Source organism: Stenella coeruleoalba (genome assembly GCF_951394435.1).
Source record: "Stenella coeruleoalba genome assembly, chromosome: 5".
In the NCBI taxonomy this organism is placed as follows: domain Eukaryota; kingdom Metazoa; phylum Chordata; class Mammalia; order Artiodactyla; family Delphinidae; genus Stenella; species Stenella coeruleoalba.
In genome coordinates this window covers 11,568,783-11,586,867 of record NC_137150.1, presented here as the reverse complement: position 1 = coordinate 11,586,867, position 18,085 = coordinate 11,568,783, and the positions used below count along the sequence as shown (strand labels likewise).

The 18,085-nt window shown below is 41.8% G+C and overlaps 1 protein-coding gene across 1 annotated transcript in view; it reads right to left on the bottom strand.

Moving 5' to 3' along the window:
• Positions 1-18,085, bottom strand: part of COL6A5 (collagen type VI alpha 5 chain) — a gene marked incomplete at both ends in the record, with an annotated part of 107,795 nt that overhangs the window by 66,413 nt on the left and 23,297 nt on the right. The window contains 13 exons of the mRNA XM_079923203.1: positions 2,439-2,492; positions 2,924-2,989; positions 3,633-3,695; positions 5,572-5,625; positions 5,716-5,760; positions 5,873-5,899; positions 6,234-6,305; positions 8,438-8,491; positions 10,914-11,006; positions 11,590-11,732; positions 14,237-14,318; positions 14,431-14,771; positions 16,547-17,122. Coding sequence (XP_079779329.1) covers positions 2,439-2,492; positions 2,924-2,989; positions 3,633-3,695; positions 5,572-5,625; positions 5,716-5,760; positions 5,873-5,899; positions 6,234-6,305; positions 8,438-8,491; positions 10,914-11,006; positions 11,590-11,732; positions 14,237-14,318; positions 14,431-14,771; positions 16,547-17,122 — 1,670 coding nt within the window. The remainder of the gene's footprint in view (positions 1-2,438; positions 2,493-2,923; positions 2,990-3,632; positions 3,696-5,571; positions 5,626-5,715; positions 5,761-5,872; positions 5,900-6,233; positions 6,306-8,437; positions 8,492-10,913; positions 11,007-11,589; positions 11,733-14,236; positions 14,319-14,430; positions 14,772-16,546; positions 17,123-18,085) is intronic.

Genomic DNA, 18,085 nt, shown 5'->3' with positions numbered 1-18,085 from the left:
ACCTCTGCCTCATTGAGAGAGCCGCAGAACATCTCATCCATTGATCTACTTTGTGTGGTGATAAACAACTATGATTATTTTATGTACAAAACAAATATTTAAAACGTTTTCCTACGTTCACTTGGAAAGGTAGCCATGGAAATGATTTCAGAGCAGCTGTTTTCTTTCAACTGCCCAGCTTCTGAACCTCCTTAGAATAAAACACCTGACCAAATATCACCTCCACCAGTTTGGCTGATGATTAGAATTCTTCCACGGAGGTTCTACCCCTCGATTCAGGTACTCTTTGCTTTTAAAATGCAAATACCCTTTGGGAGAAGTTACCCATTGTAACTTGTCAGCTGTTTGTACATTGATGTGACTCACAGAACTCTTGACAGATGAAAGAAGAGCAGAAACAGTACAGTTTGAAGCCACTGTTTCCATGATGTCATAATTCTGTCTACATTAAAAAGCAAGGACAAAATAGCATTCCTATTTTAGTAGCACAATGGTTAGGGACGTGTCGTCAGAAGTCAGACAGTCTTGAGCTCACCCCTGCCCTGTAAAGCCTGGGTGGCACAGAGCAATTGCACAATAGGTCTGAGCCTGGCTGATTAGGAGTGAGACTCCCTGGGTTCAAACCCCAGCTCTACCATTTACCTATCCTGATCCTGGGCAACTTGTCCAAGGTTTCTTGCTTTTTCTCATCTGTAAAATGGATATAATAATAGTATCTACCTGATAGATTTGTTATGAGGATTAAACAAAGTAGTATTTGAAAGTGATTTGATTGGGACCTGGCACAAAATACGTGCTCTAGAAGTATAAATACTATTATTTATATGTATTCCTTGTGCCTGACAGGCCAAAGGCAATGGGCCTGGAACATGGTTTCAAATGCTCTGGTTCTTAGTACATGGATCCGTTGCTTTGTCAATAGCTGGGGCAACAATTAATTTACACAGGTTGAAATTCTGTCATGTGGGAGGAGATGTCTTAGGTTTGCTTCTGTTTTTAGAATTTGTCATCCATTTAAGATCCTCTGACCATCATAGAGAATTCTAGCCTTCACTGGAAAGGTGAAGGAGGGGGTAGAAAAGCCATTGTTTTATATCCATCCATATTGATTTGTTTAATTACAAAGGAGGAGATGGGCAGGAAAGTGGGTGAGGATGGGGGAGGGAGGCTGAGAGCCTCCTGTGCATGGAGTGACTTAAAGTCATTGGCTGGTTTGTCCAAGTAATAATCCCCTACCCCACCCCACTCTTTTTTAAAAAGTGCCTGATGGATGATGACAGCTATAAAGCTATTTCAAACTAAAAGTATTTTCTCTTAAACCAACAAAACTACATATTTATCTTTAAAATTTATAGCATTTAGTTCATCTTGTTGCTCTCCTGCTTCCTCTGATTAATTTTAATTCTCTTGTATGGAGAGGTGGGCAAAGTCCCAAAGAATTTCACCAGAAGCACTGGGAGGCCTAAGCCATCCAACTGCAGACCTTTCCCTTAAGAACTATGAGTCAAGATAAACAAAACATTCATCCACTATCTCTCCCAGAGGGGGAGGCAATCAGCCACAGCTTTCAAAGTGGTGAGAAGATTCCAAGTTTGTGACAGAAAAGGAAGCCATGTATTGTCAGTGTCCTCGTGAACAAAACTCAGGGCCAAATCTACATTTGGACATTATTCTCTTTTGATGATCTCCGTGCTGAGTGCATGATGAAAGGGTTTCTAACCATCGTAAATATCCTCTCTAACTTTGGTAGTCCACAAAGGGAAAAGTGATTTCTTGGTTGTTCCTTAAAAAGAAGCAGAAATCCAACATTTCTGTTTCAGGCTTGATATCACATGGGATGCTGTAAAATTACCACAGCATCTTCAGGTTGCCACTGGTTTGACCCTAATCGCCACTGTTTTGGTTTATTCAGGAAGAATTTGTCTGTAATTCTTCTTTCCCTTTGGCGACATATGAGGAGGAAGAGAGCACATTTACCTATTTCTTAATATTCTACAGAAGCTCAAATATGCTAAGCTACTGGAGGAAGGTTTTTATGTGAAAACCACTGGCTCTCTTCAAAGACATTTAAAAGTCTCTGGAAGGTGGAAAGGGAAAGGCAGACTGTCACAGTGGTTCTCAACCAGGGGCAATTTGCCTCACCACCGCATCCCCATTACCCCCGACTGACATTTGGCAAGATCTGCAGGCATTTTTGGACCTCACAACTGGCGAGGAGTGGGTGCTACTGACATCTAGTGGGTAGAGACCAGGGATGCTGCAAAACATCCTATAATGCACAGGCTAGCCCGTCACAACAAAGAATTACCTGGCCCCAAAAGACAACACTGTCGGTGTATCTGCCCTGGATCAGCTAACTGCAGCGACACGTATTCTGAATGCCTCTTGGCATCTCCAGGTGCTAAGGAGGGGAAATAAACGTCCACGGAAATACTTACACTGCTCCCTCTGGAACCAGGACTGCCTTGTGTCCCCTTCGGGCCGGTTCTACCCTAGAAACACAATTGTTCCCCCAAGATCATAAGGCAAAAGATTCTGAGTAAATGACAAAGACATCAGCATAAAAATCTCAAGCACTATTAAAACAGAACAAATGTGTCATGCCAGAATGTTTCTGCATATTAACCCTATTGGGTATATATCCATTAAAGAGGAAAATGGTATAGCAACACGCACTGCTAATGACCAATTTTCCCATATAATAATATCACCTGCTAGAAACTTAATAACTTTGCCCATTGAGGTGTAACCTACTACAGGCATACCTTATTTTAAGAAAATAAGGCTCTCTTAAATGGGAAATTAGGGGTGATTGTTCAGTTAGAAAAACTGTTATGTATTTTACTAAATAATTAGACTTTAGGAAAGCCTCAGCTCGAAAACAGAATTAATCAACTCATATATGTAAAATAGATCCAATTACTTGTCTTCCTTGGTTTCCTTTGGAGCCCTTTTGTCCTTTGATGTTATTGCTTTGTCCTGGATTACCCTAGGGGAAGATTTAAATAAAAAGTACTTTAGAATCAAGAAATATCAGCTTTTTTTTTTCTCTCAAAATGGTACAATATTAAGAACTAAACTAATTTGGGTTAAGTAACGAGAGGTGTGAGAAAATTCTCCATATTTGAAACTCACAAATTAAAAAAAAAAAAAAGAAACAATATTTCTCCAAGTCTGAAGGAGGCTTAGTGATAAATGAAGAATTAAAAGAGTGCTTGCTGAAGCTATGGCAATTTTCCTTTCTCTGTACTGGCAGCTTCACTGATGCACTCATCCAAACATGCTTATGCCAGTCTCTCAAAGGTGTAGTAAGATTCCCCTATAATCGAATCTTCAAATAGGGAACCAATAATGTTAGAAACCCAATAAGCAAAATTATGGAAATTTCATTCCCAAAGGAACTTGAAAGTCTCAAGATACATAAGGATGAATTAGATGGAATTTTAGTTCCCATCTCTGAATTTTTGACATAATCAGCCCAAATCAGATGCAGGTTTTCCCCAAACCAATAAGCCTCAGTCAACACCTACCACCCCCTCCCAAGACATGCCTTTGCCTACAGGTTAGCAGGAGACACAAGAAGTGTGGAGTAAACTACACAATTAAGAGCCACTTGGGCCCCAGTAACTTACAGGATCCCCTGGGAAGCCCTTCTCCCCGTATCCCCCAGGAGGGCCTCTGGAACCTGGGCTGCCCTGAAAAAAATAAAATGAGCTTCTGAGTTAGCTTGTAGGAGAGTGTTAAAATGTCAAGCATCGTGGTGTTTGGAGGGGAGAAAATCAATCAGACAAAATGATCCACGTTCCTCTATCCCAGCCAGATTCCCTTTGATCTCTCAAGCAGTACAAGGTCCAGTTTTAAGCCTATAGTCAGGATTATTTATAAAAAGGCTGGGAAAAGGGAAAACTTCTCATGGTCTAGCAGAGTACTGCCCAGCAGAACTTTCTGCAGAGATGGAAATGTTCTCCATCTGCACTGTCCAATATGGTAACCACTGGCCATAGTTGGCTGTTGAGCACACGAAATGTGGCTAATACAACTGAGAGCAGAATTTTTCATTTTAGTTAATTTGAATTTAAGTAGTCACATATTGCTAGTGGGTATCGTATTGGACATCCCAGCCAGTCTAGCAACTTCTGACATCTGTAATTAAATTGTCCACTGGAAACCACCACTGGGATGTTCCATTGTCATCTCAAACTCAACTGTTCCCAACTAAACTTGCCCAAGCTGGGATCCTTGCAGGCATTTTGACTGGCTTCTCATTCCCTGCTTCTTTGGTTACCTGGAGATCTGATATCCTGGAGTCAGAACTAGGGTGAGAAAAACAAGGTACCTAGGGTGCAAAATTTAGGCAGGTACTCACACTTTGCTTCACTCTGAGAATGAGTGCTTCCTTAAATTTTGCACACTAGATCCTCACTCCAGCCTGGACCCTGTTACAACCTTCATGGGTCTTGTGTCTCTTGCTTTACTTGAAGGCTTCATCACTTCTCACCCTGATTATTACAGATCTGCCTCTCATATTTGCCTTGCATCTATGTCATCCCCAATGCATCGTCCACACTACTGTCACGGAATATTTCTAAAATGCAAATTCGATTGTGACCCCCTTACTTACAATTTTTCTAAGGCTCCCCATTCCTTAATGGCTAAAATCCAGACTCCTCCTCCATGGCTCACCAGTACCTTCACCAGCTCTTCCCACCCGCTCTTGAACCTCACCTCCCTCCACCTGTACCCTAAAGCTCACACCAAGCAGAACAACTTGCAGGGCCCCCAAGCCTCCAGGTCTTTGCTTATGCTGTTCCCTCTGTCTGGACTGCCGTTTCTCCACGTCTTACTAATTCCTATTCATCTTCAGCTCAGGGATCATTTCCTCCGGGAAGGTTTCCTGCACTCACTCCCCACCCTGCAGAGTTAGGTGCCCTTCTCTGGGCTCCCACCTAGTTACCTATAACATGACCCCCAACCACATACTGTGTCATCATTAGCTATTGATATGTCTGTCTCTCCAACTACACTAGGGGGATCCTTGAATACAAGGACAGTGTGGTTCATCTCTGAGTCGTTAGCACATAACTCAGTGCCTGACACATGCCAGGTATCCAGAAGTATTTGATAAATAAGTGAATCAGAACATAAAAGGAGAGCCGCTTGGAACCAAGGAGGCACACATTAATGAGTGTCAAAATGAATCGAAAATAAAAAAATTTTTCTCTGTGATTTGCTACACCAAGGCCACCAAAATAATTTTGTCTCTTTCTCTTGCTTTTTATTTTTTTCTGATACAATAAAGAGAAGAAGTAAGCTGCTAACAGGCAAATGCATTCATTTGCAGGCTTCTGAAAAACATGCTCATAGAACATCCTTGCAAGTCTTGAATCTTTCTAGCTGGAAATTCTTGAAAACTGCATAGTTACCCACTTGCCCCAAATGGGGATGTAGCATCTATTTGGTGGTAATAGGCTTCATTACTGTCAACTTTATTCCTCATAACCTGTGACACACAACAATGAAGACTATCTCTAACACCAAATTCTCCTTCTTTGATGTACTGAAAAGTGTTACCTGGGACCCTGGATCACCCTTTTCTCCCTTTTTCCCAGGAAGTCCATGAAAGCCCTAAAAGAAGACAAGGCAAACAAAATTCCCATTAAAGAAATACACCAACCTCATGACGATTTTATGGTACTTGAGGAAAAATGGCTTTACCTCTTCCCCATAGAGTCCATCAATCCCATCGTCTCCATGTTCTCCCTGAAAGACAAAGATGGGCAGCAATCAGGTCAAGGGAGATCTCTGCCACGTGCTTATCAGTAAACTAAGCCCATTAGGAAGTGAAATTTGACTTAAGAAGTAACTACAGTACCTTATATCCAGCAAATCCTTTGGCTCCCTGTAAAAGGTTAAATATCTCTCACTGGCATGTCAAGGAGAATGTGGATTCACAGTCTATTGGGGTAGGAAGGGGCTGCCTCTGTTAAGAGAGTGATTTTGTATTTCTTTAGTAGCTTCTGGGTTTCCAACCACAAAGAGGTTACAGGTGGAATTTAATAATGCTCAAAATTTCTTGGGATGACTAAATAGACTTACTCTGCAGAAGAGGAAACTAACATGCAATTGGAGAAAGGGAAAGTGGGAGGGGGGGATGGAAGAGAGATCACAGAAGAGGGAGGGGATGGAGGAGAGACGGAGAGGATGCCATAGAGAATTTAAAATACAATATTTACCTTTTGACCCCGCTCCCCTGGACATCCTTCAATCCCTCTATTTCCTTGGGGTCCAGTGTCTCCTTGTCTTCCCTAAGAAAAGGTACCCAAACAGGTATCCAAAGTGACTCTTTTGCCAGAAGCTGCCAGCAGTTTACTTTTCAAGAGTGAAGCCAGAGCAGCTGGACACTCTGAGCTCTAGACAAAGCAAACTCTCCTGCAAATTCATTAATTAACTCTGGTTTTCCCTTCGATTCAAGCATTTTCCCTTCAGGGCTTTCTTACAGATCCAAGATCACACAAAGGTGTGGGATGGGCTCACTTGTTTTCCTGCCCTTATCAGAAAGCACAGCCAAAGGTTTAAAGTCACTTCACTTTGCAGCCCCATTCCCAAAGCTCCACTGATACATCTTGGCCCTAACATCTTGCCCAGGCCCTAACACTGGTCTGAAAAACTCAAAATTGCTCATGGCAGAGAAGCAAGTTTGTGTCAGGGGACCAGAACTGAGCAGAAGCAGTTGATAGGAAATGACATTACCCCAAGCCAGCGCTCACGGGAAGGACCACCAGGTTAAAGATCCCCAAAGTTAGAGCATCCACACAGGGAAGAGAACTCAAGATCAATGACATGTGCCTCTCCCGTTAGTCTGCCTTCTCCCAGGAAATATTTAAATACAGGTAAGGGCTAGAATAAAATGAGTCTCAAGAGAAGAACAATATTGTGTTTCCTGAGAGCAGGAACCCCCAACTGTCTCTTCTCCCGTTGTGTCCCTGGTGCCTGGCTCAGATCTGGGTGCACAGAAGGTGCTAATGGTTGGCTGTGTGGATAAATACTCATCTAGCAATTAACTTAGTTCTTGCTTTCCTGGTAGGTGAGGGGAGAGGTGATTTTCCTTTTGCTGCTTTGCTTTCTTTATTCTGAGGATTGTTCCCAGTAAAAGCAGGAGGCCTCACCTATGGCCACTGTTGCTGAGAGACAGCTGTGGGCTCACAGTCAGGCATTGGGTGACACTTCCCCTCACTCAAACCCTAGCTGGCTCAGTAGGCTCCATGACCCCTCTGCAGGTACAGGGTGGGTAAATTACAGTCTTAGAGGAATTTATAAGTGTTTACAGATGAGGAAACCGAGGGTCAAGAAGTTACATATCTTGTTAAGGTTTCACGTCTAGATCAGCCCTTGACTGTCTGATTTGGGACAGTCAATAAATAAAATACATTTATTTATTTATTTATTTATTTATTTTCAGATCTCAAAAATGATTTTATTATTCTTTTTCTTGAATTTTAGAATTTTATTTATTTTTTTATACAGCAGGTTCTTATTAGTTATCCATTTTATACATATTAGTGTATATATGTCAATCCTAATCTGGGAGCCTATATATATATATATATATATATATATTTTTTTTTTTTTTTTTTGGTACGCAGGCCTCTCACTGTTGTGGCCTCTCCCGTTGTGGAGCACAGGCTCCGGACGCTCAGGCTCAGGGGCCATGGCTCACGGGCCCAGCCTCTCTGCGGCGGCATGTGGGATCCTCCTGCACCGGGGCACGAACCCGTGTCCCCTGCATCGGCAGGCGGACTCTCAACCACTGTGCAACCAGGGAAGCCCTGGGAGCCTATACTTTTAATCACAACTTGCTGTGCAGATAAGGATTCTAAGGGGATGGAGATGCAGGCTGGATGTCTCCTAAGCTTCTCTTATCCCAATGGAGCCACCTAAGTGGTTTCAGTTCCTCCAAATCCATTTTTATAATGTGGTGAACCAAGTGACAGTTCTGGTTTGGGGGTCAAAGATTGAGATTCGAAAACCACACGTGGCTTGGGACCACAACACCGTGTTTAGGGGGTGCTTTGCCGGCTTCTATTTCCATGTCCGAAGCACTGGACTGCAGGTCCAGAGAGAGCCCCTCGCAAATAATCCAGCTTCACCCTGTGCAGGGGCAGGAAAGAGGATGCCTAGCTCCCTGCCACCCACAAAACTGTGCCAGGCAAAATGTAGGTGAGCCTGCTCCCTCCTTCTCCCAAAAAGTAGGTTTAGCAAGTGCCTCATGATTAAGACAAGGAAAAGGAAAAAAAAAAGAAAAACAACCCATTCCCCCTCCCTCCAAACTACAAAAACTATATAAACAAAACCCCATTATCCCTTCTGGAAAATAAAGCTTCTTTTATGAAAAAAGGAAATCAGTAAGTATGGTGGGCAGTGGGTCACAAAAACTTACAGGGTCTCCCTCCTCTCCCCTGTGTCCTCTGCTGCCTTTCAGACCTGGAAGACCCTGGGAGGAAAGAGAGAAAATTCAATCTTAGTCATCTTCCATCAACTCAAACTTGTTACATTAGGCATTTTAGGCAAGACCCTCCCTCCAACCTGGTTGTGGTTTTTACAGGTGTGGCTGTGAGTGTGAAGAGAGTCAGACAAGTTCTAGGGCTGGCTTTTGTCCTTGTTATTGGCTCTGAAGCCCTCTGCAGAGGTGGCCTCCTGATGCCTACAGGAGGCTGAGTTTGGAACCCAGTGCAGCTCAGGGCTTCAGGGTCAGCCCTGTGCCAGGGGGGGTTCCATGGAGGACAGTGGTGACCACCAGGACCCTTTCAGCAGGCAAATTGATAACATTTCCAAAGAGATCATTTTACTTTCTTCTGCTTTTTTGAGAGCTTAAAAAAGAATAAGCCCTTCAACAACAAGGTTATGCATATTTAAGTTGCTATCATCTCTCCCTCTGCGTTTAACTGCCTCATGGTTTATTTTTGGCAAGGATTTCCTTTAAGGTTTGCTTTCCTCACCCTCTAACACAGGTCCGCACTGTCTGCTCAGTATACTGGGGAGTTTTGCTCTTGGAATAGAATTCTAGTACCAAGCAACATAATAAGAGACGAAACTGTGCTAAACAAAACACTGTAACTTAGTAAAAAGTCAAGGGGAGGGATAAATTAGGAGTTTGGGATTAACATATACACACTACTGTGTATAAAACAGGTAAACAACAAGGACCTAAAGGGAGGTCCTTGATCAATTATCCTTTCACAAGGATGGACAATGCAGCACTGAGGAGCAAGAACTGTGTTTGAGTTCTTAAAATAAAATAGCCCAGACTCCTTTTCATTGTGATATCTGAAATGCATTTGAAAAGTGCATAAAAGCAAATAAAATATAAAGGTACAGCTTAATTATTATGAAGTGAACATCTGTGTCATCACCGCCCAGGCCAAGAAATAGGACATGGCTGGTACCCAGACACAGCAGCTACCCCAATCACAAACAACTCCTCACTCCTCCCCTGGGAACACACTCCTGCTTTTATGATAATATTTCCTGGACTTAAAAAAAAATACTTCACTACTTAATCATTCGTCCCTAGACACTATGGGTTAGTTTTGCCTCTTTTCAAACTTTTTATAAATGAAATCATACCATACGTACTTTTCTGTGTTTTGCTTTTTTTGGCCATTATTGTGTTTGTAAAATTTATCCCTGTTGTTATGTGTAGCTGTAGTTCATTCATTTTCACTACCTTAGAGCATTCTACTGAATTAAAATACCACGATATATTTATCTATGCTATTGCTGTGTAATTGATCTTCCATAATCTTTTTTTAAGGGCTATTAATCTGCAGTGCTATGTTCTTTTTGAAGTTCAATCACGTATCATTGCTGATGAAGCACAACTTTCCCCACCATTTCTAACACCTCTTGACACCTTTCAAACTGTCTAATGTGCAAAAGTGTAAACTGCAAAGCCAAGGAGCAACAACACCAAGGATACATAAGAGAAAAGGGAGTCATTCTTAATAGTAGCATCAAAAGTGAGCCTTCTGAACGCTCCTACACTGTTGATGGGAATGTAAATTGGTGCAGCCACTATGGAAAACTGCACGGAGGTTCCTCAAAAAACTAAAAATAGAGTTGCCATATGATTCTGCAATCCCACTCCTGGGCATATATTTGAAAATACTCTAATTCAAAAAGACACATGCACCCCAATGTTCACAGCAGTACTATTCACAATAACCAAGACATGGAAGCAACCTAAAAGCCCATCAACAGAGGAGTGGATAAAGAATATGTGGTATATTTATACACTGGAGTATTACTCAGCCATAAAAAATGAAATAATGCCATTTGCAGCAACATGGACGGACCCAGAGATTATCAGACCAAGTGAAGTAACTCAAAGACAAATATCATATGATATCACTTATACATGGAATCTAAGAAATGATACATATGAACTTATTTACAAAACAGAAATAGACTCAGACATAGAAAACAAACTTATACTACCAAAGGGGAAGGAGGGAAGGGATAAATTAAGAGTTTGGGATTAGCTTATACACACTACTATGTATAACATAGAGAAACAACAAGGTCCTACTATATAGTACAGGGAACTATATTCAGTATCCCATGAAAAACCATAATAGAAAAGAATATGAAAAGGAATGTGTATATATGTATAACTGAATCACTTTGCTGTATTGTAGAAATTAACACAACATTGTAAATTAATATTTCAATAAAATATATATTTTTAAAAATGTGAGCCCTTCTGATCTGGCTCCTACACCATAGAAGTCACACAAATGGCCCAAAGTAATTACATCAGTATCAAGCAAAGGTTGCAAACCCAACTACTCAATCTCAGCTCCACCTACACCAAATCAAAGCCCATTAGGTAAAAGCATGTCACAACTCAATGGCACCTTTAAGGCTTGTGGTCCTCGGATCCCTTGAGGTCCTGGAGTCTGTGAACATTTGCAAAACGTACAGCAGCAAGTCCTCTCTGCAATGTTTCCCTGGGAAAAAGAAAAAATGAGTGAGCAACTATGGTGAGGAACTTCATCACATAAGAACTGAATTGACATAAATCATAATTCACCACCTACAGCCTGTCCTCTCTCATTGGGTGAGGGGCTGCGGAGAATAAGAGGTGCTTTTTGACTTAACCCTGAAGAAAGAGCACCAGATCAGCAACTGCACTGGCGACATACCTTTTCCAAGGAAATGACCTCTATTTATAGAAGAGGCACTCACTACACAGATGGCCACAGGCCAAGTGTGCACAAGACTGGTTGGTTCTTAGTTAACAGCTTTTGTTTCCTTGGATTTCTGCAGCATAAACTGTTGGGGGCTTTTGATTTGATTAGGGGTTGGTTGGACTTTAGCTTCCTCTGCATTCATTTGGCGAGATGACAAGGGATGAAAGGGCATGGCGAAGCAAAGAACAATGCTCTGGGCTTTCACAATTTTTCATATGCTAAAGACCATGTAACTGAATTTAGGGCAAACAAGGGAATCTTTGGGAATACTCATCAGGATTCCAATTCCAATGTTCCCAGGGCATTTTGAATAATGTTTTTTTTTTCTTCAGCAACTCACCAGATACTGTGATAACATATTGCCCAATTCTTTCATTCCAATGGTCAGGTGAATCCTGTAATCAAATCCTTTTCCAAATTCAAAGCTGGAAAACTCATCATGAGAGGTTGAGTTTAGGGAAACCACCAGCAAAGCGTCAAGTCCTAGGCAGTAAATACAACAGATATAAAACCCCAGGAATTGTACACAAAAAAGAAGGAAAGCCCATCTTATTTCCATTCAGTGAACATGAATGAAAGAATCAAAAAGGGGTGAAAAATAAGAGAAAGGAGTGTTCTTGATACTGAAGAACCCAACAGCGCTTTGCCTGCATCTTCAGTACACACATGAGGCAATGGTTCCTGACCTCAGCATGAAATCTGAGAAATCTTACAGAAAAACACTAGCAGAAAACTGTGTTTGATTCCTCACCACCAATCTTAATGCAGTTCTGGGGCATTTGAAAGCAATTTTTTAAGAAAGGATATTGTTCATCTTCACAGTTCTTCTGAATTTTTTTTTAACGTGGTAGTTAGTAACTTTTTTAAATTTATTTTTTACACCATTTTTAAAAATTGAAGTATAGTTAGTTTACAATGTTGTGTTAGTTTCAGGGGCACAGCAGAGTCATTCAGTCATATATATATATATATATATATATAACAGAATATATATATTTTTTCCATTATAGGTTATTATAAGATATTGAATATAGTTCAATATCTGTGCTATACAGTAAGTCCTTGTTGTTCATCTATTTTATACATAGTTGTATGTATGTGTTAATATCAAACTCCTAATTTATCTCCCCCACCACTATCCCCTTTGATAACTATAAGTTTGTTTTCTATGTCTGTGAGTCTATTTGTGTTTTGTAAATAAGTACATTTGTACCATTTTTTAGATTCCGCATAAAAGTGATATCATATGATATTTGTATTTCTCTGTCTGATCTCCTTCACTTAGTATGATAATCTCTAGGTCCATCCATGTTGCTGCAAATGGCATTATTTCATTCTTTTTTGTGGCTGAGTACTATTCCACTGCATATATATACCACATCTTCTTTATCCATTCATCTGTTGATGGGCATTTAGGTTGTTTCCATGTCTTGGCTATTGTAAATAGTGCTGCTATGAACTATGAATTTTTCTGAATGTAAATTAATTACATTAATTTGTAAATTAATTACAAAATTTGTAAATAGAATGTAAATAGCTCTCAAATCATCTCCACTGCCAAACACCCTGGCAGCTGGGTGGGCCCTGGAAGCTTGAGGAACGCCCAGGTGATTCCAGTCTCAACTGAACTCCTGGCCATACCCAGGAATTCATTTATTCATTTATTCACCCATTCACTCACTCATTAATTCATTCGCTGGTCCATTTACTCTTTCTCTCCTTTCATTAAACAAATATTTGCTTATTAGAAGCCTATTATGTATTAATCATTGTACCAGGGAGAGGGTCAGGATGCTACAAAAGTCTGAAGAAGAAGCTCCTAACTCGGTTTTGGAAGGTCACACAAGGTTTCTGCGAAGAACTGATGTCTAGACTGATCCTAAAGGATGAATGGAAGTTGGTCAAGGGAAAGAACCAGAGAAGGGAGGTGGTGAGAAGAACTTGGGGGAAGCTGAGAGTGGGGAGAGTCCCAGGCAGAAGGAAAGAGGATATGCAAGGGTGGGGAGGGTGAGGTTGAAAAGGACATTGGAGGGAGAATGGAAAAAGTTCTGATGCTGGAACAGAGTGTGAGCAGCCAGGTAAAGCTGAGTGGGAAGTGGGGCCAGATCCTGTAAGGCCTCACAGGCCATATGAAGGAATTTGATATTCTAAGAACAGTGGGAATGTATAGTAGGGATTCAAGAAGGGAAGGTGACACAACCAGGACATTTATGGCCCCTGGGAGTTTCCATGGAAGCTGAACACTGGAAGCCACGAGGGCTACACCAAGGAAGCCTCCAATAACATGCCCCACCTGCCGGTCACCTGCCTGCCTCCTGTCTCTGTATGTGACTCTCCACTTCTGCACTTAGCTCCCAGCTCTTCTGAAACTATGACATGGACAGGGGAGGTATAGTGAGAAGTGCTTTTCAAAATCCATGTTGCAATCTTTCCCATGGAAAATCAGACACAGTAGGAAGTGTCTTAGGTTCCCTAGAAGCAGAATCTGAGACAAGAATCTGTATGTAAGTGGCTTACAGAGGGAGAGAGAGAAGCAGGAAAGGGAAGGGGAGGTTGTGAGCAAGGATGTGTCTCAGTAAAGTCCTCACCTGGGTCTGATTCCTGAGGGTCCCTGGAGTGTAGGCTATACCAGAGTTGACCCACTTCAGGCAAGAGTGTTGGGTTTCTGTATCCCTTTGCAATAATTACCCCTGCTCTCATCCCTCAGGTGGGATGTGTAACCCCAACTCCCATTCCAAGCATCAGGTCACTGTTGGGTTCAGTCAAGGGCACACATCTATAGAAGGTCACAGGTATAAGAACTTGGCTGTAGTGTTTGCAGCATTTGGGGGATAAGTGGGCAGCTGGTCAAGGGGGTCTGGGCAGGACACCAGCAGCAGTTGCTTCAAGTGGCCAGGCAAATCCCAAGTTCCAGAGCTCCCTAGTAGGTACAGACTTGTTCAGCAGATTCCATGCTTCATCATTTACTTTTTCAATTTCAACTTTACCTGCTTCTCTGAGCCTGTCCGATGTATCTTCAAGCATTATTTTGCTTTCACTCCCAAGACCATCTGAAAAGATGAGTAATACCTAGAGAAAGAGGAAAGCATAGAATGGGATGACATGAGAACAAAACATATAACTGGGAGGGAGAAACCAATACAAGAGCATGGAGATGGGAGCTAGAATGTGACACGGATACCTGTCCTCGGGATGCAGACGTATCGTTAAACGTGTCCCACATGGACTGCACGAACTGTGCATTCAGGTGAGTTGGCCCGTTGACGGTGACTTGCAGTAGGCTGTCAAATATTGTTTCCTGGTAGATTTGGAACTTGGTGGGGAAATTCTGGTCACTGTTCACCTTAAAGGCCATGCTCACCTGTACCTCTGTGCCTGCCCCGCAGCTCACACCCCTGAGGGAGGTAATGTCCTCTAAGATGCCTGGGAGGTATGATTCCAGCTGGGGGTGGCCATGGAATAATGGCTGCCCCATCAGGTGAGTGGAAATGTCGAAGCTGACCACTATGTCCAGAAAGCAGTCTGGAGACCAAGGGAAATAAGGCCAAATTAATGAGCAGACAGGAGCAAGGAAGGGCAGATGGGGCAGGAAAAGGGGAAGCAGTCATGGTCTAGGGCTGGAGGGTCTCTAGGACCCAAAAGTGTCCAAAAAGGAAAATACTGGCTGCTCAGTCAACATGTAGCACAGGTTCACCCTCACCCTCCCCGCCCTTGCATGTCCCATTCAAATGTTACATGTTTCAGTAACTGTTTGAAGTCTAATCATGGTTTAGTCTTATTCTCAGTGGCTGGCCTCATGTGTGTGCGCACATGTGCATGCATATTTTCTTCTTTTAATGATGACATATTATGACTCATATAATTATAACATATTAAATATTTGAATTGTCCTTAGAGTTTATTTAATCCAGAGACCACCAACTCAGATGGTGGCAAAGGCCAGGAGGGTAATATCAACGAGTCAAGTGGTCAGGGAATGAGAAAATGAACGCAGAGCAATGACACATCTGTCCACCATTCAGTTCCAGCTGAGAGTAGCCATGTGGGAAATGGGGCTTAATGTGGTTACGTTGTCTGATTTTTCAAAAAGAAACCTGAAATCTGCATTTTAATGCAATATCTCCAGTTTGTAAAAGTTATCAATTAATTAAGAAGCTGTCAACACCAAATAGGACAACCCCAATTCAGCTACAAGTTGTCACTTGGTCACCCCGACCCTGTCCAGTTGCTCATTTTACACACGAGGAGATGGTCATGCATGGCGGTTGCTGCTGCTGAACCAGAGTGGGAACCCTGTTCTGATTCCAGTCCCGGGCTCCTCCACCACTGTCATCTGCCCCCAGTGAGCACCCCAATAGAGAGCTTGGAAAAACCAATGTGTTTTGTAAAAGAAGTCACTTCCATCATAACGAGTCTAGAAACAGAAGCTCTCTGGGGAATTTCTGCCTGTTGTGCAAATTCCACAAAATATTATCCTTCAATGTTGCTCTGTCCTCCCAACTCCCAGCACCAAGTGTACAGAACCTGAGTCCCACACAGCAACTCGCAGCTGGAGCTGAAGAATGACATCCTCATCAGGTGAGCCGTGGCTCTGCGTTCATTTTCTTCACTCCCTGCCCACTTTACTCACTTCCATGACCTACCTGGACTTTGTAGCCATCAGCATTGGTGAACTCTGGAAATTAAATGATCATTAATTAATGATCATTAATGATCATAAATTAAATTAATGATCATTAATTAATTAAATGATCATAAATTAAATTAAAAGATTCAAATCTTTACTATGTTATGATTATATGAATGCCATCATTAAAAGAAGAAAATGTACAGATGTGTGCTGACACATCTGACACAGATGGACAACACACACACACACACACACGCACACTGAATCCCTTACAAGATGGTTTAACAAAGTTAAAATAGGAAAATGTCCAGTCAGCAAATGTTTATTTTACTTACTTCCTGTGGGATGCAGGGCATTTCTCTAGGACTTCCAGAAGCAGAGAGGGTAGAAATAGGAGGCTGAGTTCCAGGTGTTAGAGGAGCATAACCACTGGATTACATTGGGGGGCAGGGCTGACCAGGGGACACAACCCAGGGCCTCCTCCAGCCTCTGCACCCTTTCCCCTGTCTCTGAGGGAGGCTGACCGATCTCAATTTCTGGAAACAGAGGAGATGTCTATTCTCACCGCACACGTGTTCTACTGGACTCACCCACAGACACCTTGGGAAATGGACAACTGGGAAGCTGCAATCAAATAATAACAAAGAAAGAGCAAAGGCGCACTCACTGGTTTTCCCGCAGCTCTGGCAGATTTCACGGACCATTCTTTTTTTCACATCCACATTCTTTAGTTTATCAAAGTCTTTAAAAGTGATGATTTTTTCAGAATTGCCTGTTATCGACAAGAGCTCTTCCTTATAAACATTTCCTATGCCCAAAGCCAGAATGCAAATGCCATCTTCTCTCAGGGTCTTCACTGCCTCTGTCACATCATAGCGGGGACCCCCAGATGTGATAACCACCAAAGTCTGAGGGACACCAGCCTTCCTTCTCCCACCAGCGGATTGCTCAAACATAACGCTCACTTGTTTCAGTGCCAAGTCCATTCGCGGAAGCCCGTTGCTCTTCGTCATAGTTTGAATTCGAGACTTCCACTGGGTTTTAGTCAGAGAGTTTTGCAACTCAATAATTTCTTGGTAGCGGCTCCCAAATTGTGCTATCCCAATTTTCATCCTTTGAGACTGAATGTCAAAATTATCAATTAAGTCTGACAAGAAAGTTGTCATGGTAACAAAGTCTGAATCAGATACCATGTCAGAGCCATCACAAAAGAAAATCACATCGGCTTCTTGAATGTTACAGACTGCAGTTGAAAAAATAAATCAGTTACTGTCCTTGTGAGTCATTCTAAATTTTCCCTTTGCTCAAATATTTAAATTGCTTTACTAAATCCTCACATTCATGGCAAATTGAGATAAGGTAACAGATGAGAGAACCACGATTGGCCCTCAAAGAGAAGAAAAAGTAGTGGGGAGGAGAAAGCTAATAGATTTTGTTTCAAATTTTAATTATTTACATGATTCATTTGAAAGGACACTGAACACTACTCTGAGAAAGAAAGTAAGACATTTGACTAGGTTGAATATATTCATTAAAAGGTCATTACGAAGGCTTGAAATCTCTTCAACATACCCATACTGGAATGTTCACCCAAGCCAAGTACCACTGTACTATTATTAGTAATCCTGTTACTATTAATGTTACCATTTTACATCTGTGTTGAAAGTTATCATTTAAAAAACCTGTTTAGCATATAATAATGGTTAATATTCATGACCACCTTGTGAGTAATTATTCTGTTTGTTAGGTAGAGAAATGGAATTCAGAGGTTAAGTAAGTTGCCTCAGAATACGCAATTACTATGCAGAGGAGCTGGTACCTAGGTCCCTTTTATCCTTAAATCCAGCACTTTTTTATATTACAAATTGTTTTAATAATATCATAACCCAAATATTAAAATTTCATGGACAAGTGTTAATAAACAGGGTACAGGGTCATCTCCCTGAAGTCCAGTGTGAAATGGTCCATAACGAAGGGATGATGCTCGGTTCCCTTCAAATGCAAAGGCTGGGATGGGGCAGCACTAAAGTGATCACTGAAGGTAACTGAGACGACGAAGCATGCATCACTGACTTCTACTGCCTGTTCTTCTTTCCCCCCTTTCTTTCACAGCTGTGCCTCCCTAATAAACTTCTTGCATCCCAAACTCCATCTCAGCATCTACCTCCAAAAAGACAGGTGTGGGAGATGAGAAGAAAGCAGGCCC